A 24770-nucleotide genomic window follows, 5' to 3' on the forward strand; every position below is an offset into this window, starting at 1 on the left:
CCGGGAGCTAGACTTTTGTGATTTATTTTCTCGCATCGCATGGCGTCTATCGCAAAGGCCGTCGAACAGACGCTCAAATCGGGTCTCGTTCGCTTTCAGGCGTTCGTCAACGGCGCGTGGATCGACGCGAAAGATCGTCGCACGTTTTCCGTCACGAATCCAGCCGACGGCTCGCATTTGGGCGACGTTCCGGACATGACGACCGACGACGCACGATCGGCTATCGACGCCGCTTACGAGGCGAAACGAGAATGGGCGAAACGGACGTCGAAGGCGAGCAAACGCAACGCAACGCAACGAGGGGTTTTCTACGCTTTTTTTTTTTCGTACGTACGCAGGAGCGTAGCGGGCTTCTTCGTCGATGGTTTGATCTCGTTCGACGAAATCGCGACGATTTGGCTCGAATCATTACTGCAGAACAAGCGAGTCGAATTCGTCGCAACGTCGATTTTTTAACGAAGATTTCTTTAGGGAAAGCCGCTCAACGAAGCGAAAGGCGAAGTCGATTACGGCGCCTCGTTTATCGAATGGTACTCGGAGGAGGCGAAACGCGTCTACGGCGACGTTCTTCCCTCGGTGTCGACGTCGAAGCGACTTTTCGTTCTCAAGGAACCGGTTGGGGTCGCAGCACTCATTACTCCCGTAAGAGAGACTTTGAAGAGAGAAAAAAAGGCCCCACGTCTGATTCTGTTCTCCGTCAAGTGGAACTTTCCTTTTTCGATGGTTTTGAGAAAGGCGTCAGCTGCGTTGGCGGCTGGTTGCACAGCCGTTGTCAAACCCGCTGAAGACACGCCGCTCTGCGCTTTGGCCTTGGCCAAGGTACCCCTTTCGACTGATGGCTTTGATTTTTTTAAAATTTTATTTATTTATTTATTGTCTTTTTAGTTGGCTGAAGATGCTGGCATACCTGCTGGCGTGTATAACACTATTACGTGCTCGCGCGACAATGTGGCTGGCGTTGGCGAGATGCTTGCTGCTAGTGAAAAAATAGCCATGGTGTCGTTTACGGGCTCAACGGCTGTCGGAAAAGTGGGATCAAAATTATACATGTGTACATAACGTAGCAGGAAGTTTGCCTTGTGTTAGCTGTTACTGAAACATTGCGCTAGCAATGTGACTAAAGTGTCTATGGAATTGGGAGGCCAGGCTGCATTCATTGTCTTTGACAGTGCCGACGCTGATGCAGCTGTTGAAGGAGCAGCAAACGCCAAGTTTCGAAATGCAGGCCAGGTACTTATAAATAAATAAATTAGTTTGATCAGTTATGGTATGTAGGGTGAGACGCTTTTTTGATCTAGGCCTGCATAGCTGCGAATCGGTTTTTAGTGCAGGAAGGAATACACGACCTATTCTGCGAGAAACTGAAAGTTGCCATGGAGAAGTTGTTCGTCGGGAATGGGTTTGAAGAAGGCGTAACGGTTGGTCCGCTGATAAATCAACGTGCCGCGGAAAAGGTGTGATAACCATACCCCCCATAGAGGTCTGACACTCTTACTTTTTTCATATATAGGTTATGGCACACGTGACAGATGCTATTTCCAAAGGGGGAAAAGTCTTGTGCGGTGGAGACTTTCATCATCTCGGTAGGACGTTTTTTAAGCCAACCCTACTGAGTCATTGCACAGTGGATATGCTGCCTGCTCGAGAAGAGACGTTTGGGCCTATAATACCCGTTTTTAAGTACACAATACACTGTATTGAATTTTTTAGCTGGACTAACTTTGTATAGATTCAAGACCGAAGAAGAGGCTTTGAAGATGGCTAATAGTACTCAATATGGTTTGGCAAGTAGGGACTTTGCTGAGTAGTAAATTGACTTAGGTCTATTGATTATGTTCTCTTGTTCTAGGCTACTTTTATTCCACTGATTTTAGTCAGATTTGGAGGGTGGCCGAGAGTCTGGAATGTGGAGTGGTTGGCGTGAACGAAGGCTCAGTCACCACCGAGGTTGCTCCATTCGGGGGAGTGAAGCAGTCTGGTATAGGCAAAGAAGGCTCCAAATACGGAATCGAAGAATTTTTGCACACCAAATATATCTGCATGGGAAATATTAGACCGGGTAAATAGAATGTACTCGATACACGTGCTCTGACACGTGTGAGACTTGATACCAACATGAGCGGTGGTCTTGCGCCGAGCAAAACAACCGTCTACTGCTCGAATCTCCCATTCAACTTGACGAACAACGATCTTCACAAGGTGCTCTCGATATCTTGAGTACACTTCACGGGCTCGCGACTATCGCAACGCCGCTGTGCATAGGTTTTCGAGAAGTATGGCAAAGTTGCGAAGTGAGAGCTCTGTGTCGTGAGAAACGGAACTTCGAGCCTTTGTTTGCAGAATTACGGTAATGAAAGACCGGGAAAACCGCCGTAGCAAGGGCGTCGCTTTTGTCCTATTCCTCGATCGTCAGGCAGCTCAGGATGCGATCAGCGGTCTGAACGCTAAAGAGGTAGGTAGGTAGGTAGGGGAAGGAGGTCTACAATGCAGTAGCGAGTATTGCGGGGGGGAGTCAGGTTTGAATTGATCTCCCGGGGAGATCACGTCATAGATTGAAAATTTTCTATCTATGATCACGGTGCCAAACCTGAAACAGCATGTAATCGTGTCCTTTTCATCATCTAGATAGCGCTGTCAGGCTTCTATGTCTATTTTAGTTCCTTCTGTCATTGGGGATTTTCGAAATGTTTGCCTTTGGCTGTGTAGCTTAGTGTCCTTTCTATACTTGTGTCTTTCGTCAAGGAATGAAATGCTTGCCCTTTAGCTGTTCGGTCGAACGTTGAAGTGCAGCATTGCAAAGGATAACGGTCGCGCAGCCGACTTTATAAAGAGGAAAACGTATCCGGATAAAAGTCGTTGCTATGAGTGTGGGGTAGAAGAAGAAATCAAATTCGTGTAGCGGTACTAGAACTGACCGTGAGATTTAGGCAGATGGTCACCTGAGCTATGAGTGTCCTAGCAATGCCCTCGGCGTCCGGGACAGGCCAAAAAAGGAACGCAAGCGGAAACGGTGACCTTTGTTTTTTCACTTCCACCACCTACGCGAATTCTACTTGCAGGGGAAAGCCAACGCAGCAGGAAGTTGAAGTCATCGAGAACCACGACGAAGACGACGAAGACGACGACGACGACGACGACGACATTAGTCTCGATGAAGCGATAAGATTGAGCCGAGAACAATGGGAGCGCGAGAATCAGAGCAGAGGACAAGAAGATACCGAAAGTAGGCGTGGCGATGGAAAGATAGCGCCGCCCAATGCTCGAAAAGTAAAGCGAACCGGCTACTTTAGTGACGAAGAGGCTAGTGATTAGGAGGCTAAAAGAATAGTACTATGGTTGAATAGTTCAGGCGTATCTTGGGGGAAGATCTGCTCACGAGCCAGGAGTGCATGATGTCACTTTTCCGCTTTCGACGCTTACCTTTGCACGCTTACTTTGCACGATATCGTCATTTATTACTTCATACTCACATGTTTTTTTATTGTATATAATGGAACAGGGGTACGTGTTAGAGTACAGCTACATGTAGTCAGCAAACTGAGGTGACGAACTGACGATGACGAGCTTTCATTTCCATTGGCATTTTGATGTTCATTTTCACGTGCCGTCGTTTGAAAGTCAAGCAGTAATGGAAATTGATCGTTTGCATCGGAGGCGCGCTGAATTTCAGGCAGAGCGCGAAGACGTTCTAGCTAGAGTTTGGGAAAGCATGAGCGAGGAAAGGAGAAGAAGACCAAATTCCATCCACGAGCGACTGGCTGAGAGAGATTTTGCAGATGACATTAGGCAATACGTTGATCGTCTAACGTCACTGATAGTTGAACTGCAAGACCAGATAAATGATCTCTATAGCAGATTCAATTTGTAATGGTTTATTTGTAGGTTTTATTTCTCAGAACAAAATAAATTTCGCCCTTTTCATAAATGATGGAGTAGTCCCGTGCAAAACACGTCATCCAAACATTTCTTGACGTAACGGAAGCGACAGCGCCGGATCCCCGTATAATCCGAAGTCCAGAATCCGCGTTTCGAAGCCATTCGACGTTCTCCCGCCTCGAGTCCTATCGAAAGCATCTCGAAGTAGTCGTCTGAAAAGCATTTTTCGCGTAAGACGTCCCGCAGAGACTCGCACACTGCCTTCGTCGTTTTTGTTGACGTCCAACATATGGAGAGAGCATTACGATCGCGTGAGTCCGATCGCTTCGAAAACGTGCTTCCCAGTCGCTTCTCGTGCGGTCGTACCAGAGAAAACAGTTTGGCTCTTTACGATACTTATACCCGCTATTTCTCGCTAGCACCCTGACTATTAGGCTACTAGAGGTCGAAAAAAGACCCCGCGGACTCCAGAAATGGCTTTCAAGAACCACAAACATTTTCGCGTCATCAGTCCGAATCCGATACTCGGCGATTGGGCAGCGACAGCGACATCGACGCCGGATGCGAACTCGCCGCCTCGAGGCGAAGAGGAGGTACGTACGAAGGAGGACCGAATATGCTGCTCGCGTAAACAACGCTCTGTCGCTGTGTTTGTGACAAAGGGACATGTGGACGTGCAGAAAATGCGCGCACAGGTGCGTTCATCTTTTTTTTCATTATGCATGAGAGGCGAACGCGCGGCGCGGCGTTTTTAGATCGATTTCGAACGCGCCAAAGCGTCGCGATTCGAACGCGAATGGAATCGGCTCGTGCGCGAGTTGGACGAAGAGCGCGCCGCGTCGCGACGTCAAGCGGAAGCGGCCGCCGCCGAGCGACAACGTCTCGAAGCGAAATTGATCGAAGAAACGGACAGGTGTCGCGAATTGACGAGATCGTCGCCGGGGGTAGCGGCGACGATCGAAAAACGATTGGAATTGGCCGAAGAACGTTGTCGCGGTCTCGAACGAACTCTCGAGAATCGGAATCCGATCGGTACGCGAGAGACGACGAGAGAAAAGTACGATGAATGAATGAAATTCTTCTCGCGACAGGCGTTCACTCGCATCCGACCGACTTTTCTCAGGCGGTCGTTCGTTCGGCGGCTCGCGGCGACGCCGATTCGCTTCGGCAGTCGATCGTCGCCGACGCGCGCGTCGTTTCGGCGACGGAGAGGGACGGAACGACGATCGTGCACGCGGCCGCGCGATTCGGCAGTAGCGGTAGGCCTCTACGAAATGCGAAGGCGACAGTCGATTAATTTCCTTCCTTTTTCTAACTAAACAGGCTGTCTAGCCGTTCTTTTGGATAACGGAGCCAATGCGAGTGCCGTGCGACCCGTCGATCGAGCCACGCCTCTTCACTTAGCCGCGTCGAACGGTCACTGCAGGTGGGCGGGAAAAGAACGGAGATCGGGTTCGCTGTTTTAGAAAATTCTTTCAGCTGCGCGGAACTGCTCTTGGAACGAAACGTCGTCATCGACGCGATCGACAAACGAGGCGATACGAGTCTCGGCGTCGCCGCCGAAGGTGGCCGACTGGATTGCGTCGGACTCCTATTGGATCGCGGTGCAGCGCTGGGGGTCGTCAATAAGGCGCGAGAGAAAGCTGATTAGCCGGCATCCGGGAACTCTTTTTTTGCGTAGGCGGGGCGCAATGCGTTGCACCTAGCAACGGCCGGCGGTCACTATCGATGTCTCGTTCGTCTCGTGCGCGCCGGCGAGAGGCAGGCGCTGTTGAAGCAGCTCGTTGGGCAGACGGACGAACAAGGTTGGACGCCTATTCACATTGCTGCCAATAAAGGATACGATGTATGAGCGCTCGTATAAAGTGATCAATACGCGAGCATTGCGTTTTTCTGTGAAGGATTGCCTGTCTTTGCTGATTGGCTGTTCGCACGGGAATTTGGCCCTACAAGACAACTGGGGCCGAACGCCACACGATCTTGCTTCCACAGCGAATTGCAAGGAGTTACTAAATAGCAGAGGTATAGGCATTCCTCATAGGAATTTAAAAGATATTTTTCTTTTAGCTCACAAACCAGTTGTGGTGAAACTTCGAGGGCAAGAGACGTGCACGTGCGCTGGCGTTGCGCGCATTCAGCCTCATCATCAATGGATTGATTTTGAGCGATCCGTACACGACGTCCTAACGACGTATTCTTCCTACGTCAATGGCGGGTTTCCGTCGACTGCGGATTCATCCATTATGAACCGTCACCCGCGAATGCCGAGCATAACGATTGAAGAGCCGGGGTCCAGTGGAGCGTCAAAGACGCTGCACCAGTCGTCTCAACTTGGCGGCGGCGGCGAACGAAAGATCAGTCGCGAATCCGACTCTGGTCATCAGACGGGTAGCGGAAGCAGCAATTCTTCCTCGCGATATGATTCCATTGCTAAGCCAGACAGTGGTCTTGGTGATGACGTTGACTTCGACGGAGGCTCGTCAGACGGTTTGGGTCTTAGCGGCGATTCTGTGGCTTTTTATGAGTACGGGAGCCTGCAGTGGCTGCCGGGGAGCTTGCCGACGATGCCGTCAAGCCAAACGTCGTCTGCAGGAAGTCGACTCTTGGGAACGCCGCCTCCCTATCTCGTGTTTGGGGGGTTCCTTTTGAGGCAGGAAGGATCCGGTGTTAATCTGGAGGTCACTGTGCATTTGAAAGGCGAGAAAGAGAGAGAGAGAGAGAGAGAGAGAGGACGTGTTGGGTAAAACTTTCACTTTTGTTTTTTTAGGGACGGCTGATGGGAGAAGGTTGGACGACATAGTGAATGATTCCCTTGTGTCGCTCTCCCAACTCCGATCCTATACTGAATTGGTAAGGAGAAGCTAATTGTAGTGCGCAACAACGTCGTCAAATCTGTTTATTCAGTTGCAGTCAACTCAAGCCGTCATCCTTTGTGGGCCTCCGGGCACAGAAAAGAGTCGTCTTGCCCGACTTTTAGGAGACAGTCTACGGGTAGGAGTATAGTTTTACTCTATTTCATAGTGACTGACGTTGGGTTTTTCTATGATAGATGACATTGAAACATGACCAAGAAGCCGAAGTGACTCACATCGTTCTAACCCCAACGTTTACAAGAACAGATCTCCTCTACCTGCTTCACTCCAAGGGTAAAACTTGATGCTATATGTATACCCCATGTACTGTATGTAGCTTTACCGAACTAAAAAACGTATCGTCTAAAGGATGGGGGTCGTTCTTTATGCGAGGTTATTTTTGATTCACTTTCTCAGGTTTTTTCGTATCGGCCGACGCTTCCTCGTCGAGAGATCCGCCCTCGGTTCTCATCCTCGATGACATGCATCGTGTTCCTCTGCCTGAAGTGATGGCCGAATTGCTGACAGCGCTCAACTATCGCGGCCCGCAGAACGCCTTCTGGCTTTCGGCGCTTGGACGACCGGCGACGAGCTACGCGGAGCAATCATCCCCTCCATACAAGGAGGGAAGATACTATCTGAAGAAAAACGCGTATTTTATTGGAACAATGGACAAGCAGGGGTAAAAGGAGGTCTCACTCTAAAGTACGTTCTATTGATATGTTTTCCTTATTCGAGGACAAGCAACATGGACGTCTCGATTCATCACTGCTTCCGCTGGATAATGTGCCAATACGACGTGGAGCCGATTCGAGGACTTCTGCGTCGCGAACTACGACGCCGACTGCTTGACGTCTACAGCGGCAGATTGCCGTCACCGTTAGACGAACCGATCCTCTGACTGAGAACCGTGGAAATAATTTTTTAGAAATGATCTGCTCTTTCGATTGATCGAGTGGCTTTGGAAGACGTGGCGACGATTGAATGTGTGCGCCGTGCGACTCCAACTACCCGAGCTCAGTCTCGGTATCGCTTCCCCTAAACGATATTCCCCCTGTTTCTCCTATAGGCAATCTTTATAGGTCCTCGACTCTTCTTCTCTTGCCCGCTCGTAAAGGACAATCCCAAGGCGATTCTCAAGTGGTTCTCTGATCTGTGGAACTTCGGCATCGTGCCGTGCGTTCAGGACGTCGTTCTGCGTATGAACGGCTCGGCGGCGACGGCGGCGCCCGATTTGAGTCCGGATCAGGCGGCGACGCCCGTTCTCATCACCCTCATCTGCAAAGCGATCGTGCCCGGATGCCCGCTCGCTGAATCGGGTAGAACGAGACGATAGATCGACAGTTTTTATGTCTTATCGAACAGCGTCTAGAGTTGAAGTGCTTCGTGGAAGGATTGCACGGGTACAGCGAAGGCCATCAGCTGCTCCACGACATGCGAATCAAGTCGGTTCAAGTTGGCGACAAGGCCGAGAAGCGGATGCCGCTGCCGACGTCAAAGCAACCGCCGCCGCCGCCGACGGCGGCACGGAAGACGCCGTCTCCCCAGCGTCAACGGAAAGCGTTTCCGGCACAAAAGGTACAGTACAATCTTGACGCAAGGGGAGGGCGGATCGTTTCTCACATGGATACATATTGTTTAATTCTAAGCTAGCCCCCCGCTAACGATTTTTTGCGGAACACTTCTATATATGGTATCCGTGTCTAGGAATCGCCGTCGCCTCGCGTTCTCCGGCGTGTAGCGACGGCGCCGGCGGACGCTATGCCTTCCGTTCTTCAAAGCCTGAGCGAAGGTGGCGGCGGCGGCGGCGGCGGCGGCGAACCGGCGCGCTCTGACGGCCCTCCCGCTCATTTGGTCACTTTTCGTTCGGCGACGGCGAGTCCGAGACGACTGGAAGAAACTCAGACGATGTACGTCGAGAATTCTTCGTTTGACGAAGCGGACGTTCCAATAAACGACGTCGCGATGAGTAAAAGCGACGCAGTCGTCGCGGTCGGCGACGACGAAGCGGGAAATGTTCGTCGAGGCGGCAGTCGTGCCGGCGATTTTGCTCGTCGACTCTTCAGTCGTCTCCGAGGACGAAGGTGAGATACACGTGATAGTTCAATCAATGGAAATTAGTTTTTTTTTGTATTGTCTGCGCAGCCGGCCAAAGGGAACGCCCAAGTTACTTCGTAAAGAAGAGGCGGCGCGCTTTGGAGAGAGTCGCAGTTTGACGGCGTCTCCGTTGATCGTCAAGTCGCGCTCGGCCGGTGCCGTTGTCGTCAGTCCGTCCAAATCGTCCAACGTCAATCGCTCGTCGTCGACGACCCACGCGGTTGCCTTGGCGACGACGTCGACAGATTATTCCCCGACGAAGAAATCGAATTCGATGCCCGCGTCGAACGACTCGCCAATGTTGCATCACAGCAGTCGAACGTCGTCGTCGCGAGTCGTAGCGCCGCCGCCGTCGTCGCCGTCTCAGACTCATCGGACGCGGTCCCATAGCGACGCGTCGTCGCGCAATCGGTCGAAAAAGTCGAACGTCGCGGAATCACCGGAAAGCGACGACGATCGTCGCAAAGAAGCGTCGCCGCCGTTACGCGACGGCGCACGACGGCTCCACGCCGTCGTGACAGTGGCGGACGTGCACGTGCCGAAAGAGGAAGCGGAGCAAAGGCGGGCCATGTCGCGTCGTCGAGCGCAGAGCTTTACGTCCGGCTCTGCGGCGGCGGCGGCAGCGAACAACGCTGGACAAAGGAGCAACAGGCGACGTGCGGAGCCGACATCAGATGCGCCGAAACGACGACCCGGACCTCGACTGGCGTCGCAAGTCTAGAAGCTGCGAGAGTATTTGATATAGGAAGTTGTTTTATTGAAAGCAAACCGATTACTTGTGCACGTCTCCGCAGCGATCTGCTCCCCCGCGCTCTTTCGCGTTTGCAGTGTTTGCGGCCACCGGCGTTGGCGGCGGCCGCGGTCTTTTTGACCATTCTGCGCCAGTGGTCTCTTTTTCGCACCCTTTTTCTGATAAAAAGCTGGCGCGATTGTTAGCAACGCCCACCGGTTGCATATTGATGTAATTTGCGGTCACGCTGTGACGACGTCACGCTCCATCGCGACTACTATATACGTGATCGCGCTTGCATTCGCTGCCATTCAGCCGTTCAGACGTCACAGAAGAATTCGAGATACCATTCATTCAGCGAAATGTGCAAGAAAATCAAGTGCGATTTGTGCAACAAAATAACTTGGATGGGTACGCGAAACCGCTAATAACAAGAGAGCGAGAGAACTTGTTGTTGTCATTTAGGGTGTGGGCGTCATGTGGAGCAAGTTCTTCGCGACGTTCCGGTTGAGCAACGCTGCCAGTGTCCGCACAGAAAGGAGTCGAAATGAACGATACTTTTGTTTGCGATCGTTCGATGTTGTAGTTTGCAAATTCATTCGAGGTTACTTTGAAAGCTACCGCGTGGCTTTTTTTGTGGCTTTGCGTTTGCGTCACACTCAGGCTGCAGGTGATGTGCCGCGATGATTCTCCCACGCTGATTTCTTCTCGCCGAGTTTCGATCGATTGGAAGGTTGGAAGAGCATATTGCCCAGTGCATTTATCAAGTTGACCTTCCTTTCTTTTCTTTCTACTCTGGCATGCTTGAGGCATATCTATGCTTGAGGTAAACAAGATCGTATCCACGCCCAGTCACGTTGCGACGTCACATATTGCTGTAATTTGGCGAATAGAACTGGCTGCTTAATTAAAATCACTTTTTTCACTATGCACTCGGCGGCTACATGTATTAAGCGTTTACATTGTACGGCACATTGTACGCGGTTTACACTGGTTCGTTTTTCCACTGCATCAGCAACGCGCGCTACGCCCTGTAAGCTAAGCGCTTGGCCAAAAAGTTCATCAGAGGTCGATCTGGCTCCTTCTCTCGATCCCACAGGCTGTCTCGTCGACAATGGCGTCTCGTCAGATAAACTTGAGACCCGAAAAGCCACGCGATAGCGTCACACCAGCAACGAAACAGGTCGGGACGCGCGACGGCGACGAAGACCCAGAACAGACCGAAAAGTAGAGAAAAAATGTCTTCCAATGATGTCGTCGCTTCGAAACCGCGCCGTCACCTAGAGAAGAAAGCGGAGAAAGCGTCGCGACAGCGGAGACGCGAAAGGACGAGCAGGAAAAAGAGGTTCGAGTTAGCGAGATGGGACGAGATAGTGAGATCGATTTCCCCGACACTGCATCTTTATAACAGATTGAAGCCGAGACGCTGCACCGGGAGCTGGGCGAGCGACTCGAGAAAAAGCGCGAGGAGCGCGCAAAGAATCTGAGCGCTGGTGAAAAGAAAAAAAACCTAAATTAATTTTTTGGAGGCATGTAAATGATTTTTAGGCGACGATCCTGCTCCGAAAGGAAGCGATACGTCTATAAAGAAGAATTCCGCTTTCGTGAAAAAACTGGTCAGTAATTGGTATCGGGGAAAAATGGCATTAGGATAGAGTCGCTCTTCCATTAATCGTTGTGTTGCAGAAAACTGCTACTGAACAGCAAAGAGATAGCTTGACAAGAGAAGCGAAATCATTGAATTTGACTCGTTACGTGGATGAAGCCGTATGCGTGCTCTTGCTATGACGACGTCTTCGAGTGACGAGGAACTCCATTGATTTTTTAGGCGACAAATATCGGCGAGGCAAAGTACAAAGTTGCCGACGTGAGCTGCGTGGTGCACATCTGTTCTCTCATCCATCGATCTTACGTCGACTTCTCATCAAAGCTTCTCGCAGAACTGGAAAAGGTTTTTGCCAGTGGTCTATCGAAAGAAGAAAAGGTGCAGGATCGAAGAAGTGAGAGCGGCTGTGCGACGAAAATTTGTTTGCATATTTTAGCCCGCCCATTTGACGCAGTATCGCACTGCCCTTCGTTTGATTGCCGAGGTAGGATGGGTTTCATTGGACGAGCAGCGATGCCTTATGCAACTTGACCCACGCGTAGCTTATTGTGTGCGGTGTTTTTCCCGATCGTAAGTCCACTTATACTCTCGTCTTTCGAATTATGGATATGATACTGAATGGTGATCAGGTAAGTCTTTTGCTGTTTGCTCAAAAATTGGGAAGAGACTGCATAAAGAAGTCATTTTTTATTAGAAAAAATGTTTTCCTAACTAATTTTTGAGTGGAGTTCCAAGTGCCATCTCTTTTACTCGAACTCTTTGCATTGCTTTTTTGCAGAATTTTGTCTACTTGTCTGTCATCCTTAGCTTTGCACGTCATTGCGGCGAAGACATGGCTGGTCTGGTGTCGAGAAAGCAAAGGCGAGATACACATAAAAAACTCCGCGAAGGGCATTTTTATTTCGCCTTTAGACAAATGCTGGAAAAATTTGGCTTTCCTGTTCCGAGATCCGATGTAAGGGTTCTTTGTTTGTGATTCCTCTTTCAAATAGGAGAGGAGAGTCTTTTAGCTCGTGTCGCCCGAACGTCAGGCGACGTGTTTTGCAATGCTACAACGTTACTACAATTCCCTCTCGGACGCCTTGGTGAAGGAACATCGAGCCTTGCAGAAGATGGAGCATAGAAAACGAAAAGCCATGCAGGTAGGTAGACTTTATCATCTAGTACAGAAGATCTCGTACAAACAGCGGTGGGTCACGCACTCAGACGAAGGGCGAGATTTCTGATGAGCAGCAGGAAGCTCTGGACAAAAGGCAGAAATCGTGTGATCGACTGCTTAGCAACGCGACAGTGCTTGCAGTAAGGAAAAGAAACTCGGGTTGATCCTCATTTTGCAAAAAAAAAATAATAAATAACAGGACGTTCTTGATGTTGATATGCCAGACTTGCCAGAAGACGGTGCAAATGCTTTGTGATTTTTATTAGGAAATTAATCCCAATTTCTGCTCCTTCTCAGATTCTCTGCAGCAGAAGGATGAGGACGCGATTGTGGTCGGCATTGTGGTGCCCAAAGAGGGAGAGGTTAGCTATTGAGTAGAAACGTCACTTTCCTACTCTATATGCACGTGTCACGTTCTCCCATATAGTCCTCGTAGTTTTCTTCTAATAGTCGAGTTCTTTCTTTTTTCTCGTCTTTAGTCATTTGAAGATGCGGCGGCGAATGCTCTTTGGGGTGACGAGGACACGCGTACGTTCTACGAGAATTTGATCGACTTGAAATCGATAATTCCAGGCGTACGCGTACTCTATTCAAATCTCCCAATCTCTAAAAAAGTGCGTCTTTTCTGCAGATCCTCTTCAAGGACGGCGAAGGAGCCGATGCAGACACGGCTAAGGAAACCTCAAAGGACGACGACACGGCGACGTCAGAAGCAGCCGTGCAAGGCACGTAGTCTGCGCCACGTCGTAGCTTTTTTCTTATCGTTCTCCTACTAGACATCGACGAGGAAGCTGAAGCTCAGGCAATGCTCGAAGAGATGTCGACAGCAGAAGAAGATCTTCCGCCTCTCGAAGGTCAGTTGCAAATCGCGTCGCGACTGTCAAATCGACGGGATTCGTTCTTCAGATTCCGAAGAGTCGGTTGATGACGCAACCGCCGCTGCCGCCGCCGCCGCCGCAGAAAGCGAAACGACGGCGGCTTCTGCTGCCCACGCTCTGTTGAATGATTGGCTCACTCGGCTACCAACGTGCATTAATCGCGATTTTATTGATCAGGTAGGAAAAGATGCTGTGCACGTTTTATTTATTTATTTATTTTTTTCTGTTTAGGCTGCTACGGAGTTTTGCACGAATTTGAATACGAAGGCGAGTCGAAAGAAACTCGTCAAGGCGTTGTTTGGAGTGAGTCGAACTCGGCTCGACTTGCTGCCGTTTTACGCTCGCCTCGTTGCTACTCTTCATCCCTGCCTGCCTGAAATTGGTCCTGAATTGACGGAGATGCTCGTGAAGGAAATGAAGCACTTGGTAAGAGGAGGAGAAAGATGGAAAACATGTTGAGCTCGATGATTTATTTCCTAGGTGAGAAGAAAGGGGCAAATGAATCTGGAGGTAAAAGTGAAGAACGTCAGATTTATAGGTGAGTACTTATGACACCGCAACTTGGTCAATTTTTGAAAGCTGGACCTCCTTTTTCCAGGGGAACTGACGAAATTTCGAGTTTGCAGTAAGACGGAGTCTCTCAATTGCCTGAAGGTAGAGAGCTGCAGTGTCCAATCCTTTATTCTCTCTAACTCTTATACTTTAGATTCTTGTGAAGGATTTTCACCACCACAGCGTCGACATGACGTGTCACATGCTCGAAACGTGCGGACGCTTTCTTTTTCGTTCTCCGGACTCGCACGTTCGAATGCGCGTTCTCCTGGTCCGGGTCAAAGAGATACAATTGCCTCGCCTCGCTTTCATTTCTACGATTTAGGACATTATGATGAGGAAGAAGATCGCCATGCAATTCGACTCTCGCTATGCTACGATGATCGAGAACGCCTATTACGATTGCAATCCTCCAGAAGTCAAGAAAGTAAGAACGTGTTTCCTCTGTCCTTCAGTGAAGATTTCTTTGTTAATTAATTAATTAATTAATTAATTAAGGCGGTCAGAAAAGAGAGGCCTCCCTTACACGAGTACGTACGCAAGTTGCTCTACAAGGACTTGAACAAGGCTTCCGTAGAAAAAGTGAATGACACTTGTTTCGCAAAATTCCATGGCCTCGAGTCTTATTTTGGTGTAGGTTTTGAGACAGTTTAGGAAACTTGACTGGACTGATTCGGATGTAAGGAATTACCGTCGGGTTTTTACGGGGTTTTCTTTTCGTTGTTTTCTTGATATAGGTAGCCAATTATGCGGTCAAGTGTCTGACGCGCGTGTGGCTGCTGAAATTTAGCAACATTCATTGCCTGGCGAACATGTTGAGCGGACTGGCTGAATATCAGGTACTCTAAGAAATTCGAGAATGACGTTTCTGTGGAACCTGTTTCAGGAAAACGTTGGATACAGAGTCGTCGATGGGGTCCTCGAAGACATTCGCTGGGGACTGGAGGTAAGAAAGAATCTACGCCTTTGTACACGCTAAAAGAGTTGGGTTAATTAAAATCGCGGCGTTTTCCTCGAAAATTCGTTTATTGCGTACTCTGTCTTTTTTTTGCCAGACGAATCTAGGCCGTTACAATCAACGTCGAATTAGTGCAATCAAATATCTCGGCGAGCTCTACAACTATCGATTGATTGAGTCGTCTGTGATCTTCCGCACGCTCTACACGTGTTTGAGTTTCGGGCACAATTCCGACGGTACCGCGCAGATAGTAGTACGTACGTGTAGTAGATAGAGAGACGTCATTTACGTATAGGGTCCCCATCTCATTTGGATCCTCCGTCGTCCTTTTTTCGCGTGCGTCTCATTTGCGCTTTGCTCGACACGTGTGGCCAATACTTTTCGCGAGGCATAGCGAAGAAGCGGCTTGACGGATATTTAACCTTTTTGCAAGTAAGAAAAGGGGGTTTCCGTCGCACGTGCTTCTCTTGTATCTTCTCTATGTATACAGTGTTATTTGTGGGGAAAAGAACAACCGCTGCCTTTGGACGTCGAATTTCTACTTCACGACACAGTAGAAAGTCTTCGGCCTCGAATGACTTGGTTTGCGTCAAATCAGGAAGCCCAAGCGGCTGCTTACGAATTGGAGGCCAATTTCAAAGCCAGTCTGGGTAACGTTGCCAGTTGCCCTTGTCTCGGGTAGCTTTAGTTTGGTGCAGAGGTGATTAAGCCTGTGGTTGGCGATTCGACGTCCGTTGACGGGTCGATGCGGACGTCGGAAGGAGACGACGACGAGGAAGAGGACGACGAGGAAGAGGGAGGAGAAGACGAAGCAGAGGAAGGAAATGACGCTGTACGAAGATGAAAGATGCAAGTGTTCTCGCCAGCTCACACTGATTTTTTTTGTCTAAGATCGAAGAAGACGGCGGCGTTGGAACGGACGATGAAGATGTGAATTTGCGTAGACGAAGCGGGAGGAGGCGACGTTTAATGGATTTTTTTCTTTTTATTAGACTGTACATCTGCGTGGCGAAAGGAAGCACGTTCCGTCAGCCGAAGACGACGCATTTCTGAACGCCTTTGAGAAAATGATGGCTGATACGGTGCAAGTGAGTCCAAAAAAAATAACTTAAAAGCAATCAAAGCGAGAGTTTGGAGAACAGAGCCGACGGCACGAAGCGGTCAAAGCTCCGACGGTAGATATTGGCTTGCCATTGAATTTCAAAGGACCGCAGATTTTGAGTAAGCCGCGTTTCTTGTTAGAAAGTGAGAGCGAGAGCCATCCGTAATAGTTACCAAAAATTTTTTATTTTTGCTGTACGGCGCGTTTGTGACCACATGTACAGTACTTCCTTCTTGATAGATCCTGTCGAGGAAGAAAGTCGTGTCGTCAATTTTAGCGTCATGGTCAAGCGAGGACACAAGCAGCTGGTACGTCGGCTTTTCGCCTCGTCTCTCTGAACCTCACGTCCTTGCTAGTTTAAGGAAATCGCCGTTCCCGAAGATTCCAGTTTGGTTTTGAGCGTTCGAAACAAACAGGAGGTAGATGACGGGAAAATAGAAAGATGAACGGGATGCTAAAAGAGCTCGTGGGAGCAGGTCGAACAAAAAGAAAAGAGAGAAATGAAGAAATTCGTCTTGGACTATGAACAACGTCAGGAACAGGAGGCGATCAGGAGTAAGCACTCACGCACTATCGCGATTACCTCGTGCGCGATTATCGACTTCCAGATCTTCATGTCGAAAACGCTCAGAAAACTTCTCAACAAACGTCTCCACCCAAGGTGAGCCAACCGAAGTTGCAACGCCCTGAATCCGGCGGCTCTTCGCGGGGAGGAGGAGGATGGCGTCACGGAAGAGGTGGACGGGGCAGAGGAAGCGGCAGAGGTGGCTATCGCGGAGGAGGCGGAGGCGGAGATGGAGGAAATAGGCCCTTTCAGCAACAGGGTCAAAGGTGCAGAAAGGGCTCGTTGCCTTTTTTTTTGAGGGAGAGAGGGTTTTTCTTATTTGTAGGCAGTACTAAAGCGTCATGATGATTTATATGTTAATCGGCTGTGGAAACGACGACGACGACGTGAGGCGTTTTTCTGCTTTTTTGCTAGCTCAATGGTTGATCTGAGAGAGAGCGAGAGAAGCGAACACTGTCGTTTCATCGTTTTGGTCGTGTGTGTGTGGACCCCCGTACCGGATCAAAAGAGGCAGTAAATGTATAGGTAAACTCCCTTAGGGACAAATCTTAGGAGCTTTTCGATTGTAGAAGTCGGCTAGTACGGGCTTTGTTGTACGTGTGTGTATGTGTAAACGCTCTGAGCTGTCCTAGGAAGATAAAAGACGAAGACCGATTTTCATCAAACAAAATAACACGTCAACTAAAATTGCTACAAAAGAAGTCAGAGATACATCGTCCGCAATCTCGTTCAAGCTTGACTCGGAACCAGTCGCGCCGCCGCCTCGCCGCCAACGACGCGCTCCGACGGCGGACGAAGCGACAGACGATGCTTTTCCCAGACGGCGAGAAGCGCATCGACGAACCGATCCGTCATCTCCGGCGTGTGAAACGGACCGGGCGTCACGCGCAGCTTCTCCTCGCCGCGCGGCACCGTCGGATAATTGATCGCCTGCACGTAGATACCGTGATCATTGAGCAGATCGTCGCAGACGGCTTGGCAGGCCTTCGCTTCGTTCACTTGCACCGGTATGATGTGACTCGGCACGGCCCCAATCGGTATCCCCGCCTCCGTCAGCTTCGTCTTCGCCACGCCGACGGCACAACGATGACCCGCGCGCAACTCGCGACCCTCGTCGCCGCTCAAAATCTGTATCGACGCCAAGGCGGCGGCGACGTTCATCGGCGGCAACGCCGTCGTGAAAATGAACCCAGCGCCGTAACTTCGCACGGCGTCGACGAGATTGCGACCGCCGGCGATGTAGCCGCCGTGAACGCCGAACGCTTTTCCGAGCGTGCCGGAAACGATGTCGATGTCGGAGGCGGCACCGATTTCCTCGCCGACGCCGGCGCCTCGGCTGCCGTACAGACCGACGGCGTGCACTTCGTCGACGAACGTCAATGCGCCGTACTTGTGCGCGACGTCGCACATTCGCTTGAGCGGCGATATGGTGCCGGCCATGGAGTAGACGGACTCGAAGGCGACGACTTTCGGCGCGGCGGGATCCGCCTTTTGAAGAAGCTCCTCCAAGTGATCGACGTCGTTGTGACGAAAGATGACCTTCTTTGCGCCGCTGTGACGTATGCCTTCGATCATCGATCGATGATTGCCGGAGTCGGAGAAGTAGATCAGGTTGGGAAGTTCGTTGCCGAGCACCGTTAGGGCAGTGTCATTTGCGTTGTAGCACGAGGTGAAGAGAAGAGCGGCGTCCTTTCGGTGGAGATCGGCGATTCCTGCTTCGAGTGCTTCGTGGAGAATGCCATTGCCGGAGATATTGCGCGTGCCGCCGGCGCCCACGCCGTACTTGTCCGCCGTGTCTCTGTAAAAAAAGGTACGTGGGAAATAAGCAATCAAGCCACAGATGCATATACGTATACACTATACATATTATTATTTATAATTTTCTTATATAGAAAGAAACACTTGATCGATTATTTAGTAACCTTCATTATTACATCTAGGGGTTCTTACTTTGCTGTTCGAAGGACGGTCGGGTGACGACTCATTCCCAGGTAATCGTTGGCACACCAGATTGTCACTTCCCTCATTTCTCGCACTGACTTTTCAGCTGATCTGTAATAGTTCTCGGCGCGTGGAAAGTTGGCAGCAAGACGTTGGACAGTCTTGAACACGCGATAGCTGGCGTCGTTCTTCTTTTCGTCCAATTTTCGACCAAAGAAAGCCTCAAAGTCGAAAGCTCCTTCACCGGAAACGAACGTTACAACTTGAAGCGTGCGCAAACTATCACGTGGAAGCGCGCGACACCTCACCTTTCTCCATTGTCTTCTTCTCCCTGTCGTCCATCTGCTCGAAGAGATGCGAAAACGGACAATTGGCGCCGTCTTTGGCCGAAGCCGCCACGGCATCGTCGCTTTCGGCGGTCACGGGAACGGGAACGGGCGCCGGTTTCTTCTGCGCGGCGCCATCGCCGCTCGCGGGATTCGTGAAGTCGAGCGTGCAGTGATTTCCGTTCGACGAGAGGCAATCGCGACGACACGGAAACGCGGGCGCGTGGAACGGGCAGTAGTCCGGTCGTGACGTCACGGCAGCGTGTGCTGAAGAAAAAGATCGCGTCACATGACGACAAAGCGGAGGCAGTGCCGAGGCACGAACCCTTCCAATATCACGCCTCGAACCCTAACCCTTCCAATATCACGCCTCGGTTTGCGTACGGTTACTACTAGTCCCGTTACCATAAACGTATTAGAAGGCGAGCGGAAAGGCTTTCCTGTTCGTGCTATAGGGTGTGACACAACGCCCAACATTCCAACGGAAAAGAAACCATAAAGTTTAGGGCCCCTCTCCCACTCTAAAAGGTTAGCGAGAGACCGAGTTCCCCGCGTACCTGCCAGTGACGACGACGGTTGCTTCTGTTGCTGTTGGGCATCAGAACTCAACACCTTGCCCATGACCGGACATCGCGATGCGAAGATTCCGAACGACGGGCCGCTTTTTCGCAAGAAGGCGCTCGACACCCGAGTCAGAAAGGGGCACTTGGACCGAACTTGATTGAAGATCATCGCTGGGAATGTGTCAAACACTGCTGACGAACGTCGAATGTTTGGGAGCGTACGAAAGGTACGTAAGGTACGTAACGACGACTGTCGCGTGAAAGTCCCGAATACGACCACGCCTTTATAAACAAAAACAACTATAGATAGATGGATAGATCCTGTCCATTCTGCATCATGCAGTTCAGGACATCCTATTCGAGTTTAAATTGCACGCCGCCGGATTCATAAGGTAACCAGCCAAGAGTTTCTAGTGTACGTATATAGAAAAATACTTTCTAGTGATCATTTTATTGAAACTCTCAAAAGTGAAAATTTCAAAGGTATATAGGGGACAGGGCAGGGGGGGACACTAAGTATTCTTTTAGTGCTGGTCGAAACGAGCATGCAACGTCACAAACCGACGAAAACGAACGGGAAGTTGCGACGACTCAGCATCCTGTCGCATCTTTGCAACGACTCTCGCCGCAAGACACTCGAGCCGAAGAACGCCAACAAATCGGTTCACTCGTTCAATTGTTGACTGCGGAACGCGCCCCGACTCGCGTTTTCCGTCGAGCCACGGCACCGCCATCTCGTCGTCCGAATTGCGCGTGTCGACGTGAGCGCCGGCGTCGAGGAGAATATCGATGACGTCGTCGTGCCGTTCCGTGTACCGCTTGACGGCACAGCGCGACACCCAGTGCAACGGCGTGTCGCCTTTCGTCGCCTCGCGACTATTCACTTTGGCCCCATTTCGAAGGAACTTCTTCACCAATTTCGGACTGGGAAAGGCGTGGAGCTGATAGAGTCGATCGATCGGCATCTTTTTCCACGACAAGACCAATTGCTCGGAGCACGCACAGTGCAACGGCAACAGTTTCTCGTTGCCAATCGGTCCAAGTGCTAACAAATCTCGAATGGCGTTCACTTGATTGATGCCGTCGTCCTCTGACTTCTTTCCCCACGTCAGCCACATGCCGAGTCCAGTCAGCGCGGCGACGAGCAATTCCTTCACATTGGCGCCGGATTTCATAGCGGAACGAATGCAATTGAGCGCCCAAGCGACAAAGACCTTCATCGACGGCCAATGGCGAAGTTCCTTCATACGCTGCAGTCCCGTCAAGCAGATGACGACGTTCTGCGCTATGGTGCTTGCACTATTCAAATCGAGTGCGTCGATGTCGGCGTGCTGGTCCATATCGATGGCACGTTCCCAGAGAAGAATCGTGTGCTCGTAGTCGCCCAATTGGAGACACTCGTCGCCGCGTATGCGCAAATAGTGCGGCGTCTGCGGATGCTTGGGTCCCAGTATTCGTTCTCGCATGAGCAGCGCATTGGTCAGGCAGTCGTCGAGCGTTTTCACGTTCAATTGCAAGTCCTCGAGCGACTTGATTTCGACCCGATCCCAATAGGCGGGACACTTTGCGACGAGATTGCGCTTTTGAGCGTTGTGCGTCTCTCGATAGTGAAGAGCGCGAATCCAAAACTCGATCGCTTTGTCCATATTGCCCTCCATGTCGGCCCAGACGGCGCCGAGCAGTTCCAAGGCGTTCGCATACTCGTCGGCGGGCGTCGAGGGCAATTCGATTAAATATTGCACGACGTCGTCGTACTTGGACGCGGCGGACAAAATTGCCGCCGTCCAGCCCTCGTGCGTCACCATGTTGGAACGCGCGCCGTGCGCGAGCAACAATTCGACAATTTCCCGACAGCCTTTCTCGGCGGCGGCGTGCAACGCCGTATCGCCGGTCACGCTGACGACGTTGGGATCGACCACGCCCCCGCCACCCCATTCGAGCAAATAGGCGACAACGCGCGCGTGTCCGCGTCCGCTCGCTATCATAAGCGGCGTCTGATTGAGCCGATTGCCGACGTTCGGCTCGGCGCCGGCATCCAAGAGCAATGTGACGACGTCCAAGTGACCGTCGAAGCAGGCGCCGCGCAGCGGCGTCGATTTCGACGTCGTAGGATGATTCACTTCGGCGCCGGCGTCGAGAAGGCTCCGAACGACTTCGACGTGGCCGGCGGTCGCCGCCGACCAGAGCGGCGTCGCGCCTTCGACGTCGCGTTCGCCTTCGAAGACGACGACGCTTTCGTATTCGATGTTGACGCCGCGCGAGCCTTTTTCGGCCGCTCGCTCGGCGAGAATTGCCTTCACGTCGGCGAGAATTGCCTTCACGTCGGCGAGATGGCCGTAGCGCGACGCGTAGAGGAGGCGTTCTTCGGCGCTGTCGTTTTTCGGCGGGCGACGCGTCGATTCGGGCGGCCACTTTGCGGACGCCATTTCACCTGCTCTACTTTCAGCACGTGCGTATCGCTGCGTGGCTGCGCGCGCGTTGGCTACGATGTGTTGCTTTATTCGATTTGTTGCAGATCTTGTTTTGTTTTTAGCAATTTTCTATATTCTGTTTTCAGATGGACGAATTTGAGTTGGAGGCTCGCTATTTCGGCGTAGATTTCAAGAGCTGATAATAAACGAAGTGAGATGACAGGCAATAAATTTGAATTTAATTAATAATCAGCACCCTTGATAAAATTCTTCTGTCCCATCCTGAGACTGTTGGGCACAAGAACTCCAAACCATTTCAATGGATCATTCGCCTGTTGGCTAGGTGAAGGCTCAACTTTTTGACTGAGTCCTTCATCTCCTCCTCGATGTCTCAAATCTTCGACTTTACGCACGGAAGACGTTTCGATTGCATCATCCAATGCAACAGCTACGCAGTCACCTTCCATTTCATTGCTACCATAGAGAAAAATTTCTTCAATTAATTAATTAATTAACTACACAATTCCGCGTTTCCATCTCAACAATCAGTCCAATAATACTCTGTACACGTAGTGCGAGCAAAGTGATAGAAGAGATGGAAACGAGATTCTGCCTACAGTAGGGCCACTTTAGTGGCTGTCATCTGTGAGGGAAACTGGAGCGGCGAGATTCTTTTGACGCTTGTAGCATATCTTGCCTGCGACAAGCAGAGATAGCCCTACACAGTTGAAACGCAAAGCACGTGACCGGCTACAAGTCGTCTTCGGCGTCGTTTTCTTACGTCAGTTGTGAATTTGTGGGCGGCTTTTCTCTGCTGCTGAATCTCGGCTAAAATGCCTAGAAGCTCGATGGCGAGTTCGTCTAAACGAGAGCACACCGTATTCATCGAACTGTAATTTGCGCAAGTGTGCGTAGGTAGGCGCAAACCAAGTCGTAAAATGGAGAGAAAGGTCGTGGGCGTTCTTCTCTGCTACTCATCTCTTTTTCTCTGCGCGTCTGCTTCCATTCGCTTCTCCAATGTCTTTGGAAGCAATATGGTGCTTGTTATTCACGTTGAGCTCTCTCTCCACCCAAAGCTAACATCGTAAACCGCAGGTGTTACAGCGCGAGCCGCAGAAAGCGGTCGTTTGGGGATACAGCTCACCTCACGACGAAGTCACAGTGACCTGCGGCAACTTTCGTGATTCTGTCATGGCAGACAATCAGGGAGAGTTCTCCATTGCGTTGCCTGCGACCCATCCGGGCGGCCCCTACACCATCGTGGCCGAATCGAAAAACGGCGGAGACAAGGCAATGTTGGAAAATGTCTTATTCGGCGACGTGTTTCTATGCGGAGGGCAGAGCAACATGCAGGTGAACTGCAGTGTAGTAACTAAGAAGGGGTCAGGATTTCTTAGTGTCTCATACAATCTATAGTTCACAGTCGACTCTGCGTTCAATGCTAGCATGGAGATTGCAGCTGCAAATAAATATTCGGACATCCGCGTTATGACGGTTGGAGAAGGTACGCAGTCTGCGACACCTCTTTCTGAGCTTGGAAGTATTGCACAAGTCAGTAGAATCTTCTCTTTCCCTACCAATCCACAAAAGTTATTCTTGACCTTTACAGAATTGGTCTGTTGCAAGCGAGGCAGCTATTGGACACGGAAACTGGTCTTACTTTTCAGCTGTCTGTTGGTTTTTTGGAAGAGACCTGTATGATACATACCACATTCCTATAGGTCTCATCAGGTTTGTATATGACTTGAGATTCCTTTTGCTAATGAGTTAGTGTGAATGTAGTGACAATTGGGGCGGAACTCCAGTGCAATCTTGGTCGGGTCCAGATGCACTGGCCAAGTGCAATCAAACATTGAGAGAAGCTACTGAAATTGTTGAAGTTCCCGGGGCTGAGATTTCACTGGGTAATTTGGTATTTCTTCTGATTTTTATTCATTATATATTTTCGTGAAGGGAGAAATTCGAATCTTTGGAATGCTATGATTGTTCCGTTTTTGAACATGCGATTAATAGGAGCAATTTGGGTAGGAGGCTTTTCATTTTTAATTAATATATAATCACACTTTCTTTTGACGTTCAACATTTCAGTATCAAGGAGAAGCAAACGTGGGAATGGGACCTCAGCACGGAGAGACATACTACGCTGTAACTTAATCCTGGCGTTTTGTACGAGATAATTGACAGTCTTTTTAGTGTCAATTTTCTGCAATGATTCAAGATTGGCGAGAAAAATTCAATCTCGAGAACATGTATTTTGGTTTTGTGCAGCTTGCTCCGTGGAAATCCGTGAGCCTAATGACTAACTGAGACAAGAAATCTGACAAATTTCTAGAGTGGAAGCACTCTCGTTGCTGAGCTCAGAACTGGACAAGAGGCCGCACTCAAGCTTCCGATAGTCGGAATGGCTACCGCCGTGGTAGGTGCCAATTGCGAAGTTTTAAGAAGTCTTCATCCGTTTTTCTACTAGGACCACGGGGATCTTACTTCTCCTTTTGGTAGCGTTCATCCTAGAGCCAAGCAACCAGTTGGCTTACGTCTCTCAGCCACTGCAAGAGCGCTTTTGTACAAGGAAAAACTGGTATAAATTATCTATGTATCTATCCACTCTAACCCAGTAATGGGAGGTTCTTAGGTTTACCAGGGTCCCATGATATCTAACGCTCATGCTAATGGCAATCAGGTTGTTGTCAATTTTGATCCGTCCACCCTGGGAAGTGGTCTGGAAATGAAACCGGCCGCGTGTCCCCAAGGACTTCCTCCTCAATATTGCATGGAATTTGAATTGCAGACGTCCGACCAGAAGTGGCACGCTGCTCAAGGAACCATTCAGGGCAATACCGTCGTCGTCTCAATGTCCGAAAACGTCACTTGTGTCGCTTCGGCGGCCGTGTCCGTGATCACGGTACGGTACGGGTATGCCGATTGGCCGCTGTGCACGATATTCAACAAAGAAGGCTATCCGGCCATACCTTTTTCGTACAGCATTCATGGTTGAAGAAAACGCTCACCTTTTCTTCAAACTCACGTTTTTTATTGATGGTATTTTTTTACGTATTGAATTTGATGGCGTCGTCTACTCCATTGGGCCAGCAGAACGCAGCAACGAAGGTATACATATACATACATATATGTATGTATGTATGCTGATTCGTCC

General features: G+C 50.2%; 8 protein-coding genes across 12 annotated transcripts; 5 read left to right on the top strand and 3 right to left on the bottom strand.

Annotated features, from left to right (window-relative positions):
- The first annotated feature begins 17 nt into the window (after positions 1-17).
- On the top strand, positions 18-2108 carry LOC136185874 (succinate-semialdehyde dehydrogenase [NADP(+)] GabD-like). The gene is made up of 10 exons (XM_065973083.1): positions 18-273; positions 339-422; positions 472-642; positions 703-819; positions 886-1029; positions 1087-1230; positions 1299-1454; positions 1511-1680; positions 1730-1788; positions 1850-2108. Exons 1-10 carry the CDS (start codon positions 40-42, stop codon positions 2065-2067), a joined length of 1497 nt encoding a protein of 498 aa, XP_065829155.1. The 5' UTR covers positions 18-39; the 3' UTR covers positions 2068-2108.
- Position 2109: 1 nt separating this feature from the next.
- On the top strand, positions 2110-3511 carry LOC136185882 (zinc finger CCHC-type and RNA-binding motif-containing protein 1-like). The gene is made up of 6 exons (XM_065973091.1): positions 2110-2199; positions 2263-2291; positions 2341-2452; positions 2765-2872; positions 2928-3010; positions 3060-3511. The coding sequence occupies exons 1-6, from the start codon at positions 2116-2118 to the stop codon at positions 3310-3312; spliced, it is 669 nt and encodes a 222-aa protein (XP_065829163.1). The 5' UTR covers positions 2110-2115; the 3' UTR covers positions 3313-3511.
- A 463-nt stretch (positions 3512-3974) lies between these two features.
- On the top strand, positions 3975-10175 carry LOC136185860 (cortactin-binding protein 2-like). Of its 3 annotated transcripts, XM_065973064.1 has the most exons (21): positions 3975-4106; positions 4296-4469; positions 4539-4571; positions 4632-4908; positions 4968-5135; positions 5200-5302; positions 5356-5506; positions 5558-5722; positions 5778-5898; positions 5944-6573; positions 6644-6726; positions 6781-6867; positions 6926-7022; positions 7146-7410; positions 7467-7607; positions 7657-7754; positions 7811-8047; positions 8101-8306; positions 8436-8812; positions 8874-9966; positions 10021-10175. In XM_065973064.1, the coding sequence occupies exons 2-20, from the start codon at positions 4350-4352 to the stop codon at positions 9544-9546; spliced, it is 4032 nt and encodes a 1343-aa protein (XP_065829136.1). In that variant the 5' UTR covers positions 3975-4106; positions 4296-4349; the 3' UTR covers positions 9547-9966; positions 10021-10175. The 3 variants fall into 3 exon arrangements, with proteins under 3 accessions (XP_065829136.1, XP_065829133.1, XP_065829135.1); XM_065973061.1 differs by having other exon boundaries at positions 4296-4571; XM_065973063.1 differs by lacking the exon at positions 3975-4106 and adding an exon at positions 4171-4187 and having other exon boundaries at positions 4296-4571.
- Positions 10176-10570: 395 nt separating this feature from the next.
- LOC136185861 (regulator of nonsense transcripts 2-like) lies at positions 10571-17029 on the top strand. Of its 3 annotated transcripts, none has more exons than XM_065973065.1 (40): positions 10571-10588; positions 10655-10782; positions 10840-10906; positions 10967-11048; positions 11104-11171; positions 11242-11322; positions 11384-11539; positions 11598-11645; positions 11704-11790; positions 11940-12022; positions 12074-12116; positions 12172-12303; positions 12368-12460; positions 12520-12559; positions 12618-12682; positions 12800-12895; positions 12952-13045; positions 13097-13174; positions 13227-13375; positions 13430-13624; positions 13679-13736; positions 13797-13852; positions 13905-14021; positions 14076-14177; positions 14249-14332; positions 14388-14429; positions 14488-14589; positions 14637-14696; positions 14806-14944; positions 15004-15140; positions 15199-15358; positions 15407-15540; positions 15600-15638; positions 15701-15796; positions 15851-15929; positions 16051-16118; positions 16167-16229; positions 16287-16365; positions 16419-16641; positions 16701-17029. In XM_065973065.1, the coding sequence occupies exons 2-40, from the start codon at positions 10670-10672 to the stop codon at positions 16708-16710; spliced, it is 3618 nt and encodes a 1205-aa protein (XP_065829137.1). In that variant the 5' UTR covers positions 10571-10588; positions 10655-10669; the 3' UTR covers positions 16711-17029. The 3 variants fall into 3 exon arrangements, with proteins under 3 accessions (XP_065829137.1, XP_065829139.1, XP_065829138.1); XM_065973067.1 differs by having other exon boundaries at positions 10840-10900; XM_065973066.1 differs by lacking the exon at positions 10571-10588 and having other exon boundaries at positions 10595-10782.
- LOC136185867 (5-aminolevulinate synthase-like) lies at positions 17013-19462 on the bottom strand. The gene is made up of 4 exons (XM_065973075.1): positions 19200-19462; positions 18625-18909; positions 18326-18554; positions 17013-18173 (listed from the first exon to the last, which is right to left on the bottom strand). The coding sequence occupies exons 1-4, from the start codon at positions 19372-19374 to the stop codon at positions 17105-17107; spliced, it is 1758 nt and encodes a 585-aa protein (XP_065829147.1). The 5' UTR covers positions 19375-19462; the 3' UTR covers positions 17013-17104.
- Positions 19463-19626: 164 nt separating this feature from the next.
- LOC136185727 (protein fem-1 homolog C-like) lies at positions 19627-21631 on the bottom strand. The gene has a single exon (XM_065972909.1). The coding sequence runs from the start codon at positions 21629-21631 to the stop codon at positions 19730-19732; it is 1902 nt and encodes a 633-aa protein (XP_065828981.1). The 3' UTR covers positions 19627-19729.
- Positions 21513-22520, bottom strand: LOC136185883 (coiled-coil domain-containing protein 115-like). The gene is made up of 4 exons (XM_065973092.1): positions 22398-22520; positions 22234-22334; positions 21873-22090; positions 21513-21812 (listed from the first exon to the last, which is right to left on the bottom strand). The coding sequence occupies exons 1-4, from the start codon at positions 22500-22502 to the stop codon at positions 21703-21705; spliced, it is 534 nt and encodes a 177-aa protein (XP_065829164.1). The 5' UTR covers positions 22503-22520; the 3' UTR covers positions 21513-21702.
- On the top strand, positions 22518-24697 carry LOC136185872 (sialate O-acetylesterase-like). Its single transcript, XM_065973080.1, has 11 exons — positions 22518-22653; positions 22712-22969; positions 23033-23167; positions 23226-23347; positions 23399-23520; positions 23570-23640; positions 23705-23761; positions 23810-23902; positions 23949-24032; positions 24084-24194; positions 24249-24697. The coding sequence occupies exons 1-11, from the start codon at positions 22555-22557 to the stop codon at positions 24609-24611; spliced, it is 1515 nt and encodes a 504-aa protein (XP_065829152.1). The 5' UTR covers positions 22518-22554; the 3' UTR covers positions 24612-24697.
- The last annotated feature ends 73 nt before the right edge of the window (positions 24698-24770 follow it).

The sequence above is a fragment of the Oscarella lobularis genome, chromosome 4, assembly GCF_947507565.1.
Source record: "Oscarella lobularis chromosome 4, ooOscLobu1.1, whole genome shotgun sequence".
Taxonomy (NCBI): Eukaryota; Metazoa; Porifera; class Homoscleromorpha; order Homosclerophorida; family Oscarellidae; genus Oscarella; species Oscarella lobularis.